Source organism: Podarcis erhardii (assembly GCF_964252035.2).
Source record: "Podarcis erhardii genome assembly, chromosome: Z".
NCBI lineage: Eukaryota > Metazoa > Chordata > Lepidosauria > Squamata > Lacertidae > Podarcis > Podarcis erhardii.
Window position 1 is genome coordinate 36,858,161 of NC_138504.1, and position 23,850 is coordinate 36,882,010.

The window sequence follows — 23,850 nt, forward strand, 5'->3', positions numbered from 1 at the left end:
TCATCTAGTTCAATCCTGATAACGTTAATATCCATTAACATTAAAAGAACATGGTAGGGATGTAGAGATTCAAAAACAGTTTGCCCAGAGGTGTACCTCGGATCCCTTGCACCCTTGACAAAGAGGTGTATTGGTGCCCCTACCCCACCCCTTGCAGGGCAGTGGAGCTTGCAGAAGAGTGGGCAGGCTCCTAGACACTCCTAGGCAGACTGGAGAGGTGCAATTTTGTGCCCCCCTGGTCCTGCACCCTTGGTGTGGGCCAACCTGGCCAACCCCTAGATACACCCCTGACTGTACCCCCACATAGTGTGAAAAATTAGTTGCATGTCTGCATTTAACTTACAGCTGAATTAGGGGCAGGCAGCCACTTTGTGGTGGGCCAGATCCAAAAGGGGCCACTCCTCCAGATTGTTGAAGCCAATTCTAGCAGGTGATTTAAAATACGGCAGCGGAGGTTGGATGGCCATCTGTCAGGGTTTCATTAGTTGAGAACTAATTGCATTGCAGCAAGTTGGACTAGATGACTTTTGTGATTCCTTCCAACTGCACAGTTCTGTGATTCTATTTCTGAAGAATTATGACACACCTGTTGTGCATCACCTGTTACTTTTCATTGCCTTGTGGTATAGTTGCAATTAATCTCTTCGCATCTACCTGGCAGCAGTAAATACCAGCCAGTTTCCTGCTTTCAAAAGAAAAAACTGGACGTTCCCTCCTGGTTATTCCTTTGCAGTTATGCCTTTTTCTGCCCTATGTTTCACATATGACATCTTACCTGCCACACCCATGACAAAGACATGGCCAGGCATGGGGAGAATGGTTTAGCAGGCCAAATCAGGAACACTGGCAGGCCTAATTTAGCCTGCGGTGCCTGAGGCTCTGCACACCTGTGCTAACAGCTGCCATTCTGTAAGTACTCTTGAACTGCAGATGCTGGGGACTCAGTACGGGACTACAAAGCAAATTAACCCAAGATAAATTCTACTGCATGGATGGATTGCCTGCAAACTCCCCCATCAGATGGCTTCAAAATGTTACCTGCTTCCCCGCTCAGCCACCAGCTTGTATTCTTCTCTTTCTAAGGAAAGGCCGGCTTTCTTGCGACGGATCAAGGTACAGGTCTTTTCCCGGGAGACTTCCACCTCTGGCACAGGAGAAAGGCCACTGTTATTGAATATTTCTGATGGTACCAAGGTAGATATATATTGTCGAAAGAATTGGTCTTGTATATGATCTTGAATAATAATTGCAACTTAATGGAAAACAGTCCAATATCTTACACTGGAAACTTGGTACATCTTGCTTTGGAATATAGCTGTAATGGAGAAAATCACACAAAAAGGACTAGAACCTGCAGACCTTTTTAATTATATGTACTGGCATTCTTTCATTACATATACAGTGGTACCTCAGGTTAAGTACTTAATTCGTTCCGGAGGTCTGTTCTTAACCTGAAACTGTTCTTAACCTGAAGCATCACTTTAGCTAATGCGGCCTCCTGCTGCTGCTGCGCCGCCAGAGCACAATTTCTGTTCTCATCCTGAAGCAAAGTTCTTAACCTGAGGTACTATTTCTGGGTTAGCAGAGTCTGTAACCTGAAGCGTATGTAACCCGAGGTACCACTGTATAGCAGAACCATCACTGTCTAGATAACCCTTGTCACAAGCCTGACAGAACAATACTTGATAATCTCGTAACGCTAATATTCTTTACTTGGACTTTTGTTATTTTAATCCGTGTAAAACTGTACTCATTCAATGGGCCTATTCAGTGGCGTAGCGTGGGGGGTGCAGGGGGGGCCAGCCGCACCGGGCGCAACATTTGGGGGGGGGCGCGCTCGCAGCTCTCTGCCCCTACCTGGCTCACTCTCTCTCACTGCAGTGCTGGCTGTCCGAATCCGATCCGAGCTGCCGGGTCGCCGCCCACTGTGGAGGGGGAGGGTGCCAGGCATGCGTTGCGGTGCGGAGTGGAGAGAGAGCGAGGGAGGGACTATCTGGGGGAGGGACAGTGCAGCGGCTGCCCAGCGCAGCGCTGAGCGCGGGAGAGAACCACACCCGACCAGCCCAGGCAGCAGCAAGAAGAAGCTGGCAGTGGCGGCAGGTTAGGGGTTAGGGGCGCAAATTACTTGCCTTGCCCCAGGTTAGGGAGCGCAAATTACTTGCCTTGCCCCGGGTGCTGACAACCCACGCTACGCTGCTGGGCCTATTTTAATAGTTTTGTTTTTCAACTGTTGTTATAACTGTTTTATATACATTATAAAATGAAATAAAAAGCTTTTACAAAAAACAAAAAACAAAATTAACACCAGCAAGATAGGAGTCAGCTTCTAATGTAAGAATGGGGGATAAAACTCAGCGCAGTCTGCATTTTAATGCAAACTCTGCCTGATCTGCACCTCCCAAACAATATGCAAACTGAAACACAGCAATCTTTACAAATTCACACTCTCTTTTGCTAAATTTTCCAATGCAATTCTCCACTCCCCCCACAAAATGTGTAGGAAAATGAGTTTAAATTTGGGGAAAGGATGTGTCTAAATATACCTGTATGTATGAAGACATAATGCATAAGTGAATTTCCATAAGGGAAAAACTGCTTGTAAAAATGTGACTTAATAGGAAAAAAATGTACTAAAAGACAGATGAATTTCCACAACTACTTTGTTTTTTTAAAGATTAACTGCAAAGTTATGATGGGTGGTAAACTGAGCTTAAGGCTGGGGGAGAGAGAAATTGAAAGTGAAATTGACACGAGTTGTCACTTTAGGGTTTCATTCTCTCACAGCAAGTCCACTTCCTGTGTTTTGCTTCCTCACAAGTTTCCTCCTCTGTGCCCTTGAGAAGAACATGCAAAACACGCTGGCTGCGCTTACTTATTTGCTTACTGTATTGATACAATGCCCTCCTCCCAAGGCTGTTCAGAACAGCTAACAGTGTAAAATGCTAAAGTTAAAGGTTACTGCATAAAGAAAATGAGGATGGCAGTCAGAGGGCTAACTTACAACCTCTCTCCCAACATGCTAGAATTGTGCTTGCGGTGAATTTTTGTTATGTTCATGTACATATATGAGAGAGCATTCAAATGTGATATCCCCACCATCTGTATGCAGTGTTATAGTCCACTTTGCCACCTTCCTCTGCTGCACAAGTAAGCTCTCCTTCTGTCAGGAAACCATGGCAGAATTCACATTCCCCTGGACGTACTTCCCTGCTGCACATCGTCAACGGTGAGGCTGGCATCCATCTCCACAAGCATCTTTTCCGTGGTGGCGGCCAGGCTGGAGACAAATCTCTGGGCGCAGTTGATGACACAGTCCTGTTGGGGAACAACAAGTGGCACAGTGTATCTTGTGTGGAGGTAAAAATCTACAAGAGCTTCTCTTTCAATTGGGGTTCTGACTGCCTTCTAGACTCAGACTGGGTGTGGCTTCCTGACCTGGATGCTGTCAGCTTCTCAATCAGATCTGGGGGTAGGGATGGGACAGGAGGAGAGTGTTTCAGGGACTACCCTTTATCAAGGGCAAGACCTCAGTTTGTCATCAGTTGTGACTTTAAGAACTGGAGCTTGAGCTTGTTTTCCCCTCCTCGCTCCTCTTCCTTTTCTCATGCATGCCATGCCTTTTTTACCCTGTGAACCAGAGGATTGCAAGCCACTGCCAAGCATTGTAGGCAGTACTCGGCTACATGGACCAATGGTCTGACACAACATACGGCAGCTTCCTATGTTCTTTAAAGTCTGGTGGATAAAAGAAAAAAAGAGACCAACCCAAAGAAGCAACCCGTCCCTTGAACTGCAGACTGTTCTGGTCCCAGTAGCTGTTGACAAGAGTACTGGGCCCACAAGTGAAAATGTCTGGATAAGCAAAGCTCCATCTCTCCATACCTTAAATGATTTCATCTCTGCACTTAACTCTAAAGAGGTGGCAAATCTGAAAGAAAAAGATACCTCTTGCTGCTTGGTGGATAGATGGATCCCTTTGGCCTGCTCCTTCTGCCTTTCCTCCTCCTCTTGGCACAGAGCCTCCAGCTGGGGCAGATTGTCAGGGTGGCCCAGACTTGGTCGCAGCTTGTGCTTGTTCTTCTCCTTTAATTGAACAGTCAAAGGGCGACATGCACTCGGTTTTCATTAGAACAACAGTGCGAACTGAGCTAAGGTAAAGGTAAAGGGACCCCTGACCATTAGGTCAAGTCGTGGCCGACTCTGGGGTTGCGGTGCTCATCTCGTTTTATTGGCCAAGGGAGCTGGCATACAGCTTCCGGGTCATGTGGCCGGCATGACTAAACTGCTTCTGGCGAACCAGAGCAGCGCACGGAAACGCCGTTTACCTTCCCACCGGAGCGGTACCTATTTATCTACTTGCACTTGACATGCTATAAGTTGAGGCCTTTTATGATTGAATATAGAAAAAGTCAGATTTTGAGGATCTATAAGTTGAGGCCTTTTATGATTGAATATAGAAAAAGTCAGATTTTGAGGATCGGAGCCCTGCCTGGACTGGAGAAGGAAAGTTGGATAGATCCCTTCATGCAGGGATTTACTGACTTTTGGGATTTGGACTTGGGTCATGAGGAGATTGGAGCTGTGGGGGCCTTTAGATTTGGAGGAATTTTGAAACATGTCCTGAAATACCTTATGGATTTTAGATTTAACCATGGAGATTTGGTTGACCTGTCGAGAAGGAATAAAAGCATTGCTAGGTTGGAGCTTCCCCGAGATCTGCTCTTCAGTATCAAAGGAAGGAAAATAAGAACAAGATCAGTAGAAGACAAAGTAAAGTGCATGTATAAATATGAAGAAGACCTGCAGAAGGGACTTGGAAAAGAGTTAAGAGCCTTGGACAGAAGATCACCAGGTTGATGGACTATATGGAATTGACGAATGACTGGCAGTATCTGAGACCAGGGAGAAGAGATGGTGGAAGAAGATTGGAAAAAGTTTAAAGTTTATTTTTAGAAATAGAAATATTGTAAAATTACTGAGTGTTAGAAAAATGTTGGAATGAAATCTTATGGCTTTAGTAGAAATGTTATAAGGAGTTAAGCATAAATAAGCATTATAGTATTAATGGAAAATAAGGGTAAAAATAAGTTAAGATATTTATATGACAGAAAATAGAGAAAGATGGAAAGGAATTGCTGAAACAATTAATAGAAGTGGAATACAAAAAGGGAGGTGAGAGGAGGTTGATGAAACAAGGGTATGAAAGATAGAGTACTGAAATGGTATGATGTATGTTTTTAAATTGTTTTTGTTTTGTTTTGTGTAGGTCAATGTGTCAATGTTGTGTTTTGTATTGTTTATATATTGTATTGTATTGTATTGTTTTTTCCCTTTCTTGTTTTTTTTCTTTTTGTCTTTTTTCTTCTCTTTCTTTTTTGTAAGTTTTAAAAGTAATAAATATTATTATTATTTTTTTAAAAAAGACATGCTTTCAAACTGCTAGGTTGGCAGGAGCAGGGACCGAACAATGGGAGCTCACCCCGCCGTGGGGATTCGAACCGCCGACCTTCTGATCAGCAAGTTCTAGGCTCTGTGGTTTAACCCACAGCGCCACCCGTGTCCTCGGTGAACTGAGCTACGTGCATGCAAATTACATTGTGATTATGCTATTCTGCCCTGTTTATGTCAATGGAAAAGACTGGTATTCTGAACCAATGGATTCAAAAGATTATGACTAAACTGTAGGAATAACTTTTTTATGGTGAGAGCTGTTTGACAGTGGAACAGAAGCCCTTGGAAGGTGGTGGGCTCTCCTTGGAGGTTTCTAAGCAGAGGCTGGATGGCCACCTGTCTTGCATCCTTCAGCTGAGATTCCTGCATTTCAGGGGGATGGACTAGATGAAACTTTGGGGGGGGGGGTCCTTTCCAACTCTACAATTCTATGATTCTATGAAATGTAACACAAATGCGGATTGGGGGTGGGGGAAGAGCAAAATCAGTGACACCTTGTTTGTGGGATGAAAGTAACAGCAGCAAATACTAATCATATTCATTTATAATTTCATTTGTATTTCCACTTTTAAAAAAAAGATGCTCAAACCATCTTACAACAAGAAAATATTTCAAATTCAAACGGTGCAAAAATAAATTTCATAATTAACACAATAAAATGGCAACACAATAGGCCAGTGTAAAAGATACAGATTTAAGGGCACTCCTTGCAGTGAACATTTCTGTCCCTTTGAATATTAATGGACTGGCTGGATGCAGAGGCATGGTGGGAGGCACCAGCTGGGGAACCTCCAGGGGAAGAAGGCTCAGAGACAGGGGATTGGTGATGGGATGATGATGAGTGGTCAGAGGGAGAAGAGGAAGCAGATTGGTAGAAGGACATGTTGGAAGCAGAAGAGGTAACAGGGTTTAGTGAGCAGGAACAGTCTGTGGTAGAGAGCAGTCCAGGCTCAGAGGCAGCAGCAGAGGGGGAGGTGTCAAGAGGCAGAGGGGAGGCAGACTGCTGGAGATGCCAGGGAAGCTCTGTCTCCTGCTGTGACCAGCTCCCCTCCCCACTGGTCTCCCAGAACACACAGAGAAATGAAGATGGTGGAGTGGAGCAAAGAGACAAGACAAAGGAGCCCTAGGCTGCTGGGGAAGGAACCAGTGGAAGAGCCTTAGAGAGTGGTAGCAAGCACCTTCAGTCCTCACATCTGCCTCACTGGGGCAAGACCTACTGGGAAGAGTTGCTTTGATCACTAGGCCTGTGCTGCTTCAGTTTCTCTGAATAAAGAGTTAAATACATTGACACCTGGGTGTTTTTTTATTGCTCACTTACTCCTGTCTCTGGCTACTGAAGGGGCAGGGTTTATTGAGTATTTGGCTCATGTGCTTATTTCCTATCATTCCTATAACAACCTTCAAACCATTTTTGTGGCTTTTGTTCTCTCAAAATTCCTGGATACTGTGTGGCCTACCTTTTGACTGATCTGAACAAATTATGAACAGAGACTGTGTCTAGATATCTCTTGTTGGCTGCAAAAATGTGAAAGGAAATCTTTTCACAATTAAAGCCTATTCCGTCTGGGTGCTGTTCTCACGTTACAGCAGTGGTTCCCAAAGTAAGTGGTACCGCCTCCCTCAAAGGGGGCGGGATTACCTAGGAGGGGCATTAAGCAGCAAGGGGGCAGCAGTACTGCCCACTTTGGGAACGACTAACATAAATATAATAGAATTGAACTAAAAATGTTACACATCTTGGCAAAGGCAAAAAGGAGCGTGACAGTTTCACCTTGGTGCCAGAATCACCTCTCCCATGATGTTGCTCACAGTTCCTCTCCTGCAGCAGCTTGTAAGGATGTGGGCCAGAGAAACCAGAGGTGCTAGTTTCTGTTGCCATTTTTGTTGGAATTCTCCTATGATGTGAGGTGCAAGGGCTGCTGAAGGTGTTTTCCTGCCTTAAGACTGAGGGCCCAGGAGGAGGAAGGAATAGGGTGGTGCCTTCCAGGATGCTCACACAACCTACTTTTGCAATGTCCCATTTCTGCATCTGTTCCTGTAGGTTGTGCCGTATCTGCTCCATGGAGTCCATGAAGAGCTGCTCATGATCTTGGTGGAGTTTGCCAATAACCATCCGAACAATGTGAGGGAGCTGTTCTTCAAAGCTCTTCAGCTGATCCCGGAACTCTGTAAGGTTTGGGGGAAAGGGAAAAGAATGCAGAGCTATTTCCCTGCAAGCTAAGGAATTAACTCTCTCATAAGGCAGTGGACTCTCCTTTGTTGGAGGTTATTAAACAGAGGTTGGATGGCCACCTGTCAGGAATTCTTTAGCTGTGATTCCTTCATTGCAGGTGGTTGGACGAGGTGACCGTTGTGGGGGTGCAAATGTTCCTTTCAACTCTAGAATTCTATAGGACTTCCCCACTGGAGAAATGGGTAAAAGATTGCAGCCCAAACTTACCAGAAATGCAGGCTACACGATACTCGTCTACCTGCAGTAAATACATCAGTAGCTTTTGCCCTAACACGTCAACACACAAGTCATAGGTTTCTTGCAAATATTCTGGCCGAGTGATCTGATGCTTCTCCTTTTTGTAGAATTCCTTTGGAACATGGAACAGGATAGAAAAAAGAGCTGGATGAAGATTCTGAGCCCTGGGGCAACAGAAGAGGGCAACAGAGATGCAAGGACAGCCTTGTTGGGTCTATATTGGCCAGGCAAGGGGGTTGATATTGTCCGCCCATCCTGTCCAACCCCAGGCTGATGGGACTGTGCTGGCATGAAACTAGGGATTTAAAAGGGCCTGGCTGTGGCAGAGAAGCTTTGGCGATACAGTGTGAAAAACTTAATCAGGAGCTAAGGGTATGATATGTAAATGGCATGGGCATGTACAGAATGCAACCCCTTGCCAATGAGGAACCTCAGCATTTAATTCATTTTTTACGTTTTACGATTCCTAGTAATGGTGACTGATGATGAGTAAATCTTGATATCCTGTTATTTCATGTCTCTTAGTTAAATAAGAATTTGGGTTGAGGCTGACAACACCTTTATGAGCACATAAAGCTCATAAAACTTTAGGGGTTGGTGAACTAAGAAGTTTGGCGGCCCTGATCTGGACCAGCATCCAAGGTCACACCCTTAGCAGTGGAAGGCAGTCACAACCACTGTCTTTGCTGCTGACAGTGGATGTCAAGTCATTATGATGCACTGTGAAATGGGAAAGTGGCTTTTGCCACAAGAACATGGGGATTGCCTTGGGAGCTACCAGGTGCTTGTGGTGGTGTCTATGGCCACTTCTCTCACCACAATCATCCATGTCTGTGTCCTGGAATGACTCAACATCCAGGGCATTTCTTGAGAAAAAACTGGCAGCAATGAACTGCCTAGGACCCTCGTACCTACGGGACCGCCTCTCCTGGTATGCCCCACAGAGGAACTTACGGTCTTCAAATAAAAACACCTTGAAGGTCCCAGGCCACAGAGAGGTTAGGCTGGCCTCAACTAGAGCCAGGGCTTTTTCGGCTGCGGCTCCAACCTGGTGGAATGCTCTGTCACAAGAGACAAGGGCCCTGCAGGACTTGACATCTTTCCGCAGGGCCTGCAAGACAGAGCTGTTCCACCAGGCTTTTGGTCAGGGCGCAGCCTGACTCCCTCCTTTGGCAATCTTTACAAAACTTTAGTTTATGGTTGCCATCAATTTTGATTTTAATTAATTTTTATAATGTTTTTATAATGTTGCACTGTTTTAGTGTTGTTAGCCGCCCTGAGCCCGGCTTCGGCTGGGGGGGGCGGGATATAAATAAAATTTATTATTATTATTATTATTACTGCCCAAGGAAGCCTCTTAGGAGCCACAAGGGACCCATAAACATATTTGTGGGACTGGGGAGCAGGGTTTTGGGACTTTGCAAAAGGTCCCTTCAATCCTAGAAAGGGCCCTGGCTTACAAACCTGATTTTTCCTGCATTTTTGCTTTTAAGGTCTATTTCAACACAGTTCAAACGCTGCAAAGGCTTAGGTTGGGAGCCTCCTTCCTGACAAACCCAGCCTCTATGCACTCTCAAACATTGAGGAAGCCATCAGATGAAAAGGAAATAGAAGCCAGGGACCCTCTGTTGTGCTTGAGAGACCCCCCCTCTCCAGCTAACAACTGCAGGCACTGGGGTCACCAGAAGGAAAGGAAGTAGTAGTCCTTCTGTTTGTGTTTAGATTCAGGCCCAATAGTTGTTGAATTACTACCTGCTGGATTCTGGAACTATGACATAGTGCTTGAGTTTGCTTTGCTCCTCCTCCCTCCCAATCCTTCCCCCCCCCTTTTTTTTATTGCTATACTATTGTATTACTGGTCATTGTAAGCTGGCCTGGGGTCTTCTTCTTTTTTTCAGCAGAAGAGCAGGGTGAATATGTTTTAAATAAGTACAGCTGACTCTCAGCTTACGCTGGGGTTACATTCTGGGGACAGCCCATGTCAAAATCACATATAGTCAAAACACATTGGGTTCAATGGCAGGTGGGATCGCCAAATTCTTTGTTTCCTGGATGCCTGCCTACTTTCAATTTAAAAAGTAAAAAAAATAAAAGGTCAAGCACATAAAACTGAATGCGCACAAGTTAAAAGTGTGTAAGTTGTGAGTTACCTGCAATATTGATTCCCTTGCCCTACTAGCCCAGAAAGATTTGCCTCTTGGCCCTGCTCACAACTCCACATCATTTGTTAACAATGGTGGAGGCAGAACGTGATGGAACCAGGATGCAAAAGAAGTGTTGCTATATATTATTGCTAGAAAGGGGGAGGATTCTCCTAACCGCTGGTTCTGCTCTGAAGCTGCATTACCATTAAAAGGGAAAAAAGGAAATAAATCCAGAACTTATCCTTACCTCTGCAGAATTCATAATAATATCAAAGTTGTCCCACAGGATGCTGAAGATAATTCCTTTCAAATGTTCAGAACTAAAGGGAAAAAAGGGTTTAAGGGAGGTGCCTAGGAGTAGATTTAATAATATTTACAGTACTACCATTATCAGTACATTGCATGTGGCTCAGTCAATTCCATTTGGACAGAATCATCTCCAGTGTTCTGCTCTGAGATGTGGCCTTAGTAAGGCAAGGCCTCATCTGCACCCTGGACATCTCCATGCAGGACTCAGGCTGGTAACTCCATAAAAGAAGAGCTCAGATGTTGTTTCAGCGCCCATCTTCCTCAGACTGAGCCTTAAATAGGAGCTGGAGCTGTCATAGCTGGTAGCGCTGGCTTTGGTGGGAGGAGCCTCTTCATTTAAAGGGACCCAGCCAGCTTTAGTAGTCATCAGCTCTGACAATGCAGGGGAGACTGTGGTTTCACTAGGGCTTCTGAGATGGATTCAGAGGAGGGCAATGCAGAGAGATACCCGCAAAATGGGCTGCTCTTGTGTCAGTGCTTTGGTTCAGTATATACCGTATTTTTCGCCCCATAGGGCGCACCTAGTTTTTTTGGGGGGGAAATAAAGAAAAAAAATTATTTCCCCCCCAGGCACGGTGCTGGGGTGGGGGAAGCCCGAGCTTGCGGATATCTGCCTGAAGTGCGGGGCGCTTTGCTTCAGCGCGCCTCGCGCTCAGGGCAGCAGGCTGCTATCCACAGCCTAGGGAGCCCTGCGGGAACTCCCGCGGGCTCCCCAGGCTTGCTGATAGCTTCCTGAAACCTGGAGAGCGAGAACCTTTCCAAGCTTCAGTGAAAGCCTGCATTCGCCCCATAGGACGCACACACATTTCCCCTTCATTTTTGGAGGGGAAAAAGTGCGTCCTATAGGGCGAAAAATACGGTACCTCTTGGGCTGGCACTGAGTGCGATTCAGCCTCCTAGTCTGAATCTATTGCTTCATTCCTTGAAGAAGGGAAGTCTACCCCTGAGGGTAGACACTCTCCTTTGCCAGCTCAGAGGAGGAGAAAAAGGGAAGCTGTGCTATTCCATTGGCCGTCCTAAGAGACCCATAACCCTCTGGCTCTTCCTCAACTTACCCACCAGGCAACCTGAATCTGTTACCATCCCATCTGGCTATTATAACTGCTATAACTTTACTTACCGGTGTCTGAGTTGCTTTGCTTTCCTTTCTCCCTCCTTTTGCCCTTTTCCTTTAATGTGATTTATTTTAATGTGTAAATATGGAGGCAGGGACTGCTTTGCTTTAGTGACCTTGTACAGTGGTACCTCGGGTTACAGACGCTTCAGGTTGCAGACTCCGCTAACCCAGAAATAGTACCTCAGGTTAAGAACTTTGCTTCAGGATGAGAACAGAAATTGTGCGGCGGCAGCGCAGTGGCAGTGGGAGGCCCCATTAGCTAAAGTGGTACCTCAGGTTAAGAACAGTTTCAGGTTAAGAACGAATTAAGTTCTTAACCCGAGGTACCACTGTAAGTTACCTGAAGGAGCCTTTTCAGCTGAAGAACAGACTAACAAAGCTTATCAAAGCATAAATCTTAACCATGGGGCTTACTCATTGTCTTTCGGCTTGTCTCCAAAGATCTGCATCTTCTTCTCAGTCCGAGTGGTTTTTGTATATCTCTGTATGGAGCTGACACTGTTCTCGAAAAGAAAGGATTAAGAGCAGGGTGGTGGTAGTTGCTTCTCTCTTTCTCCCAGAAGTTGGTTATTCACCCCACCTCAATATCACAGACATATAATCATTGATAATTAAAATAAACATTGGCAAGCCACCATGAAGTCCTAGCTGGAGCCTTGTGAACACAAACAGAGCTCTTACTGGATGAGACACAAGTCCATCTGGGCTAGCCTTTCCTAAGCTGGTGTGCTCCATATGCTTTGGAATTTAGCTCCCAATCCACTCTAGTCATTTCAGTTGCAGCCTTGGCTGACAACTCTTTTCAGCCACAGGTAAACACTTTGGGTGGTATCCAGTGCTAGCCCTGTTGTATCAGCCCATCTAACCCAGCATCCTGTTCTCACAGTGGCCAACCAGATGGCTGTGGGAAACTGGTATTCAGAAGCACTGTTGCCTCTAACCATGAAGGCGGGGCATAGCCATCGTGGCCAATAGCCATTGATAGTCTTATCCTCTATGAATCTATTTAATCTTTTTTTTTGAAGCCATTTAAGGTGGTGGCCACCACTGCCACTACTGGGAGTGAGTTCCATAGTTATAACTATGCCCTGCTATGTCCTGAGTCTGCTGGCACTCAGCTTCGTTGGATGTCCATGAGTTCTGGTGTTATGAAAGAGAGACAATATTTTTTCTCTATTCACTTTTTTCATGCCATGGAGTAGATCCATTCAAGTCTAACTTAGGTTCATTAATTTCAATGGGTCTATTCTAAGACTTAGTTGCATAAAACTGCTTACCTCCCCCCCAGCTCCCCCACCTTCTCATTTGCATACCACAAAAATAGCATAATAAATTTGCAGCAATATCTACAACATATAATTCATTGTTAGTGGTTAATGTATAAGTTCTTGGTTTGTGAATTGGTTTAAACAAAAACAAAGGAGAAACAGGATAGAACAGAATTAACAAATAACATTCAACACTGTATAGCCAGGAGCTCTCGTGGCTGTGCTTAGATAAAGTATGAGTAATAGTCATTTTTCCTCTTATGTTACCAAGGAAGCAATATAAAGTGCTCGTCTATTGATGAACATGGGAGATGGGTTCAAAGTAAATATAATAATTTAATCTGCATCTTTTGCAGGACTTTTGCCACTTTGGTATCTGGTTAAGTGGGATCCAAGTGGGTTAGTGATTGGAATAGAAACAACAATTTTGGTAGAATCATCATTTTTACCATTGTTAATTTGTCCAGGAGGGTAAAATGGGGTTTGCTCTTTTTTTTTTTTTGTGAGATTCTGAAGAACTGTCTGCCATACAAGAGGATATTTTGTCAATACAGTCTGTTAAGGTTTCTTGTTACAATTATTCCTAAATAGCTAAGCTTTGTGTGACAGAGTCTAATGCCTGTGAGTTCTGTGAAAGCTTTTTGGATGTTGGGTGGTACATTTAAGCATAAAGCTTCAGATTTTGAAATTTTAACCTGACTGTGTTGCCAAGTTGTGAAGCGCTCAAAGTACTGCTGCTCCCATGTTCAACAGGTCAGGCGTCATTACCACTAAATTGTCAGTGAATAATCCTATTTGAGGCTGATTTATTTGGGTGTGTTAAAAAGCAACACTGAAGTGTCTGTGAGTTCTTCTTGAAAAATGTCCTTTCCAAGTGTCTGTCAATGGGGATGGGGTACGGTTGGAAGGGGAGGGGGAGATGCCAATGAAACAGAAGGAGGGGGCAATTTTCTTGTTTTCCTCACCTTCCTGACATCCGCTTGCCAATGGAACTAGATTTCCGTGCAGACGTGAGAGACATGTTGGTTTGAGCAACCTGGGTGCTTTCGCGATGGGAGGCTCCACCCGAGAATGCCGGAGAAAATGGTTTTGGCATAAGCTCTAAGAAAAGATGGAAGAGGGGATTAAGTGGCAGGTGGGGACAGCTCAAAATGTCAATGGCTTCCAGTGCTTGCTGGGGCCCCAAACATCAGGAAAGAGAGAGCTCCACCTTTCATATCAGGCCCACTACTCTCACTTTGCACAGATAATTTAGAGGCAATGTTTCCATGCAACATCACTTCTGAATTGAACGGGAGCAGCGGGGTGGGTCAACAGAGTTTGTCTTAGCCAAGATCCTCACCAAATCCTCAAGCCAGCCCCATTTGTTGGGATCACACCTCCTATGGTTGTCTCCAACTAAGCTTTAGTCAGAGCAGACCTATTGAAATCAAGAAGCCAAGTTGATGTTCATTTCAATGGGTTTACTCTGAGTAGGAACAGCATTGAATGCAGCACCTAAAATGCACTCTCTTCTCTTGGAGAGAAGCTGCCTTCTACTGAGTCAGAGCCCTGGACTATCTAGCTCAGTACTGTCTACACTGGCAGAAGCTCTCAAGATTTTCAGGAAGGGGACATTCCCAGCCCAACTTGGAGGCGCTGGGGATTGAACATGGAAGCTTCTGCATGAAAAGTATATGCTCTACCACTGAGCCGCATCTCTTCCTTGTTGTGCTTCGGCTACAGAGTGTTACAGCCCATGTTGGCAGAACCTTGAGATTTTCAGAATGCTTTTATTTTGTTTTTGTGAACCTAAGTTTGTTTCTAGAGAAAGGCAGAGAAAGGCTTGAAAGTGAGCAAGGCATCATGGGAATAAAGGAAGCTGCTTTATACGTCCAGAAACTTGGTCCAGAAACTAGCTCAGTACTCTCTGCACTGACTGCCAGCAGCTCTCTAGAGTTTCAGACAGGGTATCTTTCCCAGCCCTACCTGGAGATGCCACTGGGGATTGAACCTGGGACAATAAATTAATAATGAAGCTTACACAAAGGAGGCAAAATACTATTGCAATTGCAAAGTGTACATTTCAGCGAGGCTTTCAAAAAACCGGGTACCCCAAAAGTAATTATTGTTATACTGAAGAATGCTCTAAGCAGCTGACAGAAAGACAGGTTTCTGGATATGGTCCTGTTTCAAAGATCTTCCTCTGTTTCAAGGCTCTGACTGTAGTTTTCACAACTGGGAGGACTTCAAAAAAGTTACTCAATTCCAAGAGGGAAAAAACCACTGCAATGGTCCAGAATGATAGGCAGCTAGAAATGAACACTTTTGTTTGATATTTTGTCTACATTATTGTAAACTTCATTATTAATATATTGTGGTTACAGTCCTGTTGCCTTGGAGCACTATTCTGTGAAGTGGTTATGTGTGAAATGAGGCATAGTCTCCAGCAGCTGATGCCAAACCCAATGCCAAACCCAATGCTAGCCAATGCAAGCGTCACCAACACCATGCACCCTGCCCAAGGACCTCTTCTGGTGCCTGCAAAAGGTCTCAGCAAATATCCATCACCAAAGTGTGAGAGTGACTGCTTGCTCTTCCTACTTGGTTCCCATTTGCACAGACTCCACCTCTCCCTTGAACATCCGCATGGCAGACATTTTGTGACCAGCAGCCACAGTGCTCTGTCAGAACTCCAATTGTGACCAGCGGGCCCAAAAAGTTTTGGCAACCCTGTGGTGGGTAGCCATACTGATTGATAGGTAGCCTACATGTGAAGTTATGTAAAAACAGTGTGCGAAATAATATAGTTAGGAGAATCTGCTTCTGCAGACTGTACTGTATTAAGAATATGTTGAGAATGGTTTGTTTGTTTGTTTGTTTGTTTGTTTGTTTGTTTGTTTGTTGCGGGGTGGAGAATGTTTGTGCTGGAAAAATTCAGCCTTGGACCAGTTTGACAGAAAGCAGACAGTGAATTCTTCTTGCTGAATCCAGCACACTTTTCCTCAGAGAACGGATCTTGATTTCAAGGTGTGTGAGTAAGGCTAAGGCAAGGGAATGCTTCTATATAAGCCTGGGTAATTTATAGGCCTGTGAACTCTGCTTTTGCAGGTTCCCAGTGGCTGCTGTTGTTCTGATCTAGTAAAGCTGTCTTAAGCATTGAAACTGGTATGGTTAATTGAAGGAAATCTGTTACAACCCCCTGAGCTAAGCTGTGTGGCTGCAACGATTGCCTGCATGGAAGGTCTCCTTGTGCCCACCTGGTGCTGTTTCTGTTGCAGCGGACTGCAATCGCTCTTTCTCCTGCTGCGTATCTGTCAGTCTTCTGATGCGATGGGATCTGAAACAAGCTCAACACAGGTTAAGACTCAGATCCTGGGAATTTGTAGGGGATGTCTTTTGACCCATAAAGCTTTCTTTCATTTTTTGATATTATTTACAAAAACAGAGGTCCTTCAAGTCTTACATTCCCTTACTTGCATTCTGCTATTTGACAAAGCAATTCCATCTTTCAGTGAAGTCAACACTCCATGACTTCCCTTCCCTCCTGTGGACTAGAGCTCAGTTAACTTGTCTCAGCCAATTCCGTGCACTTTATTTAAGCACTCTTTCTCTGTTGGAGTTTCGTGACACTTTCATTTTCTTGCCCACATCGTCTTAGCAGTAACTTTTCCCATTGGGTAGCCAACATGAAGTCCTCTTTATGTTGTTGGGATTACAACTAACATCATCCCTGACCATTAGCCACACTGGCTGGGGCTGATGGGAGTTGGAGTCCAACAACATCTGGAAGGTACCACATTGGCTACTCCTTGCCTCCATTAGGGTGAGTGGAGCACCACCCTACCAACTGCCATCTGCTCTCAGTCAGTCTCCACCTGCCTGTCTTCTTACAACCAGTTCAGGGAAACTGGTCACTGACTGTCAGCTTCCTCCTCCTTAGTCAGTTTTGCTCTCTTAGAAGGGAGGAGGATGGGGATAAAACAAGAATTAACCAGCTGCCTGTGACTGGCTCTGCTTCTGCCTGCCTCTGGCTTTGGTGCCGCCTCCTTTTGGATGTCCCTTCCTTCTGCCCTCCCAGTCCCAACAGTCAACAGCCACCACTGCTGGGTACCACTCTCTGCAGTGAGTTTAAAAACCAACTGGAGGCATTTGTTCATGAGCATCTTCCTTCTTGCTGATGGGCTTGGGGTTTACTGTGCTCTCAGTCTCCACCACTTTTGCAAGAACCAGGACCATCCCACCCCTTCCCCTTCAATACCTACCCAATGAGGTGTTTGATCACACTAATTGCTGCATCGTCAAAGGCTGGCTTCCCCATCCGGCTTGGGTTCAACAGTGATGTGCATTCAACACCCATCACAAATGTCTTGCTTTCCTGCAGCATGCTGTCTGATTGGATGGAGGTTGTCACGGAGGTAGGGATTGTGGGGTCTTGTACATAAGAGAACACAGGGTCCTGTGTCGGAAAGGAGCAAAACAGATGAAGCATCCTATTGGACCAAACCAAAGGTCAATTTCCCCAGCTTCTTGCTTCCAACTGTGGATAGCTAAGTGCCTTGGGGAAGGCCACAAGAACAATAGAGCAATCTACCTTATACTAAGTCAGATGATTTATCCTTTTAGTTCAGCACTGCTTACACTGACTGGCAGCTCTCCAGGGTTTCAGGCAGGGAGTCTTTTCCATGCTTACCTGGAGATCCTGGGAACTGAACCTGGGGCCTTCTCCATGTGAAGCAGATGCTCTACTATTGAGCTACAGCCCTTCCCCAAAGGGGGAGCTTTAAGCTTTACAGATCTGCAAATTTTCCCATCAACACCATGTGTCATTTTGCCCACTGATTGCCAGGGAACTGTGTTTTTGCTTATGTTATTCTTGTTTAGCAGTGCATTGTACACAAATGGCACTAGGGAGACAAATAATAATCATTACAATCATTCACCATGTGGATCTATTTACCAGTTCGAGCAGGCAATTGAGATACTTGCTTCTCTTTTTCAGTTCTTCCATCACAAACGTGGCAAACTCATAGAGTGCTTCTGAAGTTACAGACTGAGAGAAATAAACAAACCAGGCACTAAATATGATTTTGTTCAATATAAACACACACACACACACACACACACACACATACACACATACAGTGGCACCTCGGGTTACATATGCTTCAGGTTACATAAGCTTCAGGTTGCAGACTCTCCTAACCCAGAAATAGTACCTCAGGTTAAGAACTTTGCTTCAGGATGAGAACAGAAATTGCGCGGTGTGGCAGCAGCGGGAGGTCCCATTATCTAAAGTGGTGCTTCAGGTTAAGAACAATTTCAGGTTAAGAACGGACCTCTGGAACGAATTAAGTATGTAACCAAAGGTACCACTGTATTAACATTGCTATTTTTCTAGAAAAAGAGGTGCTGGAACTCACCATGAACACCTCCCTCGTTCTCTTAGAATAGCAGTGGCGCACACCTGAGAGGTGCCAGAACTGAGTTCTGGTAAGTTCCAGCTGAGAGAATTCCATAGTTTATGTGCTGCATGAAGTCATTTCTTGTTGTTTGTCCTGAATCTTCCAATGCCCAGCTTCATTTAATGAATGATCCTCTTACTGAGGAATCCCTGACAAGCTTCCAGGTCTGCATTCTAGACTTTGAAAACCCACTGGATATGACTTGAACACCTTGCAGCACAAAGACAAATCATTTTTAATTGCATGCTGTTGGAACTTACTTCCTTATCTGCAGTGGGATGGGCACAAGCATCAATCCTTCTGGTGAGTTTCTCCATGTAAGAGTTTAACGTCTGGGTCTGCCAATTGGATTTTGCCACCTAAGAAGGAAAAGGGGAACTTGAAGTCAAAAGCTTAACTGAGATTCGCAGAAGGTAAGTGGAGAAAGGTTTTCCTGACTGGCACTGATACAAGGGGATATGGGGCTTCCAGTGGCAGAAATATAATTGGGCAAATGCATTTCCCCAGATGTGTGTTTACCAGTTAAGGAGAAAGGCAAACGTGGGGAAATCTGCAGAGGATAGTTTTGTGAGAATCCATCCCCCAGTAGTCTGAGAGCTTTATATTGGTGATCTGCAGGGCATCTCTGGCTATGCATGATATGTTGTTTCAGAATCCTTCTTGTCTCTTTTGCCATCTTCTACTCAGCCTTTGCTATAGAGAGCCAGTGGTGTAGTGGTTAGAGTGTGAGACTAGGGCCTGGGAGATTAGGGTTCAAATGCCGTCGCCCCCCATCACGAAGCTCACTTTTGGGGCCAGTTGCTGCCTCTCAGCCTAACCTACCTCACAAGGTTGTTGTGAGGATTACATGAGGACTAGTACCAGTATGAACCAGGTTCAGACTCCCACTCAGCCATGAAGCTCAGTGATCACTGCCTCTCAGCCTATAACCTACCTCACAGGCTTGTTGTGGGGGTTAAATGAGTGTGGGGAGAACTGCAAATGCCACCTTGAACTCCTTGGAGAAAAAGGTGGGATATAAATGCAACAAATAGATGAAATAATAAATAAAAAAGGCGGGTCTCACAGGCGTTCCCACCAGGACTCATTCAGTTCTGGGGGTCCTTCCTGTGCTTTATCCCTTTTGCTGTTTGTGTGCAAGTGCTAATGGGGAGGATAAGATGAGTAAGGGCTTGTCAAGCATTGAAGGAAGTAATCTGGAGCCCTTCAAAGCTTTAGGTAAAAAGTCATTGAGCTGGGGGTAAATGAGAAAGCTCCACGCTTGCCTCTCCCCACTCTGGCAATAAAGTAAAATAAAATACTCTTCATTTATCTGCACCTCTGTCTTGATTTTCACTTGAGTGTTCGTCAAGAACCGTTGGATTTTCTCTATGAAGAGCCGGTCGAGTGCCAGAAAACGAAACTTGCTTTCATTTCTGTTGATGACCTCTGTAGCCTTGGGAGGCAGCGGGGGAAAATAAGAGTTTTTATTCTTCTCGCTGTTCTTGATGCAACCTCTATCTTGCTAGAACATGGAGCCCGGCATCTCCTCACCTGCTCCAGGTAAGAAGACTCCATCTTCTCCAGGTCAATCATGATCAAGCCCTCGACAAATTCAATGCGCCCACTCTCCTTGTGCAGGCGCTTGATGAAGCCATCTAGTTCCTCAGGAGAAAAATTTCCGCCATCAGCAAATAATCTGGAAAAAAAATGAAAAATACCGGTTAAGGATTCTAAGACTCTGGATGGCCTGAGGTTGGAAAAGGCCCTGTTTATGATTCCACCTGTATAGCAGGATCTTATAAAGACTTAGTGGAAGCTGCCTCTTTAGCGGAAGGACACTACCTTGCCTACCCCAGTCTGCCTTCAGCCAGCCCCCCCCCGCCTGCTTTCTCACTTACAAGGGGGGGTGGCACCAGCTGCCATCTTCCTCCTCCTCCTCCTCAAGTCTCACTATTGTTCCTTGTAGAACTCAGCAGGGGAAGGAGGAAGGGGACAGGAACGTGGCTTAATTTCTACACTTGTGCAAAGCTAAGATAGGGAATTTATATGCCTGGGGGTTCCACTTTTGTGGGTTTCCCAGTGGTGGCTACCATGACTAAGTAAAGTTGCCTTAAACACCACAGTGGTGTTGATATCGGAGCGGCGCATCAGTGCCAAAATCTTGCAAGATTTCTCGAACTATGAGAGATCTTGTGAGATCTCATGAAATAAGCACCAGTGCTGGTACCCATTCTCCGCTGACAGTGGAAGTGGTGGGGCACCCACAGGGGCACTGCCTCGGGGGCTTCACCCCACCTCACCCCACCTCCACTACACCAGCCACTGCTGAACAGATCTTGGCATACCTGCACGCTTTAAGGAAGTCAGTGTTTGCATCTCGCAGCTTTCCTAGTGCTTCTTCCAAGTACTGCCTGTAGCTCCGAAGGGAGAGCTGCATCACCTCCACGTGGTCAATCAGCTCAGTGCGCATATTGTTGCTGAGACTCAACAGCCTGAGAAAGGAGATGGTGATATACCAACAAAGTTTTTTACATTTATATTAAACAGCTTGACTGTAAGAAACAAATAAATCCTCAAAGTGGGTTACAGAAATGATAAAAACAATAACATTGTAAATAAGAAGATTAATAACAATTTAAGACTTTCAAAAAGTTACAATAACGACTGACTGAAAACTGATGTAAAACTTGCATCAACTTTCTCAGCATCTGGACAGCGTTGCCTAAAGAAAAGTGTTATAGCAGGTGCTGAAAAGAATAGAGTGAAGGTGCCTTTCCTGATGTCAACACACAGGGAGTTCCAAAGTGTAGAGGCCACCACACTAAAAGATCGAGTTCTTACAAATACAGAACAGGTATTATATGGCATCAGGGGCATTGTCAGTTCCACAGATTAAAGTGATTGAGTGGGTGTATGTGCTGCAACATTCAGCACTAACTGCAGCCTCCTGATCAAACTCAAGGGAAGCCCCACACAAAGTGCATGGCAACAACCCAGTCTTGGAGTAACCAACACATAAACAACTGTGGCAAGGCTTCCCTGAACTAGTCACAGATGGTAAAAGGCACTTCTAGCCACTGAGCCTCCAGTGAGAGACCTGGATCCAGAAGTACCACCAAAATCAAAAGTACTCAGGAAACCTGATGTTGTGATAAGGTAGCCCCTGCTCAACCAATTCCCTGGGACTGAAGAGGCATGGGGGAAAGCTATGCGACCCCCTCCCCCCCCCAACTGACTTTTCTGCCCTGGTCTCCATCAGGAAGATGTTCTCCATGTCTTGGATCTTCCGCCGGAAAGTCTTGCTGACACGGTTCTGGTCTTCTCGGAGCTTGGAGAAGGCGGCTTTTTCTTTATTCAGGGCCTCCACCACACCACTGCAGTGTCGCACTAAGCGGTCGTTGTGAAATCGCAGCTCCGCTGAGAGGGGGGGAAGGAAAGGCGTGCAGGGGTGGGGTGGGAGAATGCTTTAGGTTCAAGCCAGTGGGAGTTGAAAGTAAGATAACTCTGGAAAGCCTTGCAATCCATACCCCCCCCCAATGCCACGGGGTGCCATTGCTCATACATACATACATACATACATACGTATTTATTTATTTATTTATTTATTTATTTTTGTGTGTGTGTGTGTGTGTGTGTATGTGTGTGTCCAGACACCACTGAACAAATTTCCAAAAACTCATCCTTGCCTTCGCTTTTTATAAATTCAGCCTCCACAAATTTGTCAACATTTTGAATTCGATCCTCTGCCTACCAGTTGAGGCCAGGGTGACATTGGTTGGTGGAGGGCAGGGGGAATTTAACCTAACAGCTGGGCACAACCATATATAGCAAATCAGCCTATATTATTTGCAGAGACTCATTATTCCCCTCCTAGAACTACAGTTTATTTATTGCATTTCTATCCCATCTTCTTCTCCAAGGAGCTTGAGTCCGTGTCCATGGTTCTCCTCCTCCCCAGTTCATCCTTACAATAACCCTGTGAGGTAGATTAGGCTGGGAGGCAGCAATTGGCCCAAGGTCACCCGGTGAGTTACATGACTGAGGGGAATCTGAGCCATGGTCTCCTGGGTCCTAGTCCTCTGTCTAGGGCAGGGGTAGGCAACCTAAGGCCCGGGGGCCGGATGCGGCCCAATTGCCTTCTAAATCTGGCCTGTGGATGGTCCAGGAATCAGCATGTTTTTACATGAGTAGAATGTGTCCTTTTATTTAAAATGCATCTCTGGGTTATTTGTGGGGCATAAGAATTTGTTCATATTTTTTTTCCAAAATATAGTCCGGCCCACCACATGGTCTGAGGGATAGTGGACCGGCCCACGGCTGAAAAAAGCTGCTGACCCCTCTTATGACTTTCAGCACCCTTAACAGCCCCCAGAATTCTTCTGGGGAAGCCATGACTGTTTAAAGTGGTATTGTAGCGCTTCAAATGTATGGTGTGGATGTGGCCTTAGTGTTAGTGGGGAGTAGGTGGGCTAGCTGAAACAATTGTGTCACATTGGTAACAAGTAGCAGTGAAAACATTAATACCCATTCTGACATCGTAGATATCCTTCTCGATGCGCTCCCGCCTTGGCTCATGAAGGTGAGTGCGCAGCTGCAGTTCAGCACTGATCTCTTCTTTCTTGGAGTCCACAATGACCCAGGCCTTGGACAACGTCTCAGAATACCAGTTCTCCAGGTGTTCAAAAAACTGCAGCCGGATTCTGTGATGGGGAAAGAGAAGGAAGGGAAAAGTTGGGGCATCCTTCTGCTTACAGGAACAAATCTCTCTCTCATAAGTTCTCATCTCTACTTCATCAGTGTTCACTGTGTTGCATCACGCAATGTGGGTGAACCCCAGAGCTTCACAGGCTTCTGGCAACTCTGGCTATGCTTTGCTTCAGAATTTAAAAAGTAGGAGACATGCTTTGCTCCAGGTTTATGGGAAGAACTGTCCATCCTCAGATTAGCTAAGCACCCTCCTTCCACATTTTTATGTACGAGCTTCTGTGCTAAGCATTTCTCTTGCTCAGAAGTGGTGAGTCAGAGATGTGATGGGAAGCTTTCTTTGTGGGTGGGCCATTTGTTACTTATATGAAAGGCCAATCATGGGGGTGGCAAATCCCAATGAAATATGGCTTGTATTTGTAACCTTTGGTTTGTACTCTTTCTGTATCGGGTCAGTTTGTTTTTGTAACATCTAATTCAATGTGTAGTCTTGAGAATGTATTTTATATGGCTTTATGGGGAAAAAATTTACTTTTAAATTTTTATTTCTTATTTCTTACTGGATTCTTATTTTAACTTCATAATAAAGTCTTGAATTTTTTTTTGGTGGTGGTGGGGGAGAGAACAGCAACAATCCTTCCAAGACCACCATTGAAGGAGGTTGCAGGTTCAGAGGAATGAATACGTTGAAACTTCTGTCATTCATTTCTCCCAATTATGCTAAAGATCCTTAGGATCAGATGCAATGGCATGTTCAGAGGGTAGTCCACAGCCAGAAGCTCATCTTGTTTTGATTTTTATGCTGAAAGATGCCTTGAACAATCTTCTTCTTGTTCTTGTTCTTCTTGAAAAAGGCATTTACCTGGAAGGCTACGTGTCTCTGTATTAATACCATAAGATTGCTTAGATCATCTGGAGAAATTCTACCTGTGACATGGCACCCTGCAAAATATTGTAGGGT

General features: G+C 45.1%; 1 protein-coding gene across 2 annotated transcripts in view; it reads right to left on the minus strand.

Moving 5' to 3' along the window:
• CCDC180 (coiled-coil domain containing 180) overlaps positions 1-23,850 on the minus strand; it is a 57,355-nt gene that overhangs the window by 4,689 nt on the left and 28,816 nt on the right. The window contains exons 20-36 of one of the 2 annotated variants that reach the window (XM_081846898.1): positions 22,710-22,885; positions 21,422-21,602; positions 20,531-20,677; positions 19,737-19,881; positions 19,522-19,638; positions 18,464-18,562; positions 17,699-17,791; positions 17,004-17,197; positions 15,999-16,078; positions 13,725-13,860; positions 11,906-11,989; positions 10,313-10,385; positions 7,892-8,033; positions 7,457-7,617; positions 3,946-4,083; positions 3,204-3,315; positions 1,039-1,144 (exon numbers count right to left, since the gene is read on the minus strand). In XM_081846898.1, coding sequence (XP_081703024.1) covers positions 1,039-1,144; positions 3,204-3,315; positions 3,946-4,083; positions 7,457-7,617; positions 7,892-8,033; positions 10,313-10,385; positions 11,906-11,989; positions 13,725-13,860; positions 15,999-16,078; positions 17,004-17,197; positions 17,699-17,791; positions 18,464-18,562; positions 19,522-19,638; positions 19,737-19,881; positions 20,531-20,677; positions 21,422-21,602; positions 22,710-22,885 — 2,184 coding nt within the window. Of the gene's footprint in view, positions 1-1,038; positions 1,145-3,096; positions 3,316-3,945; positions 4,084-7,456; positions 7,618-7,891; positions 8,034-10,312; positions 10,386-11,905; positions 11,990-13,724; positions 13,861-15,998; positions 16,079-17,003; positions 17,198-17,698; positions 17,792-18,463; positions 18,563-19,521; positions 19,639-19,736; positions 19,882-20,530; positions 20,678-21,421; positions 21,603-22,709; positions 22,886-23,850 lie in introns of those variants that run through there. The other variant, XR_014152512.1, reaches the window with a different exon arrangement.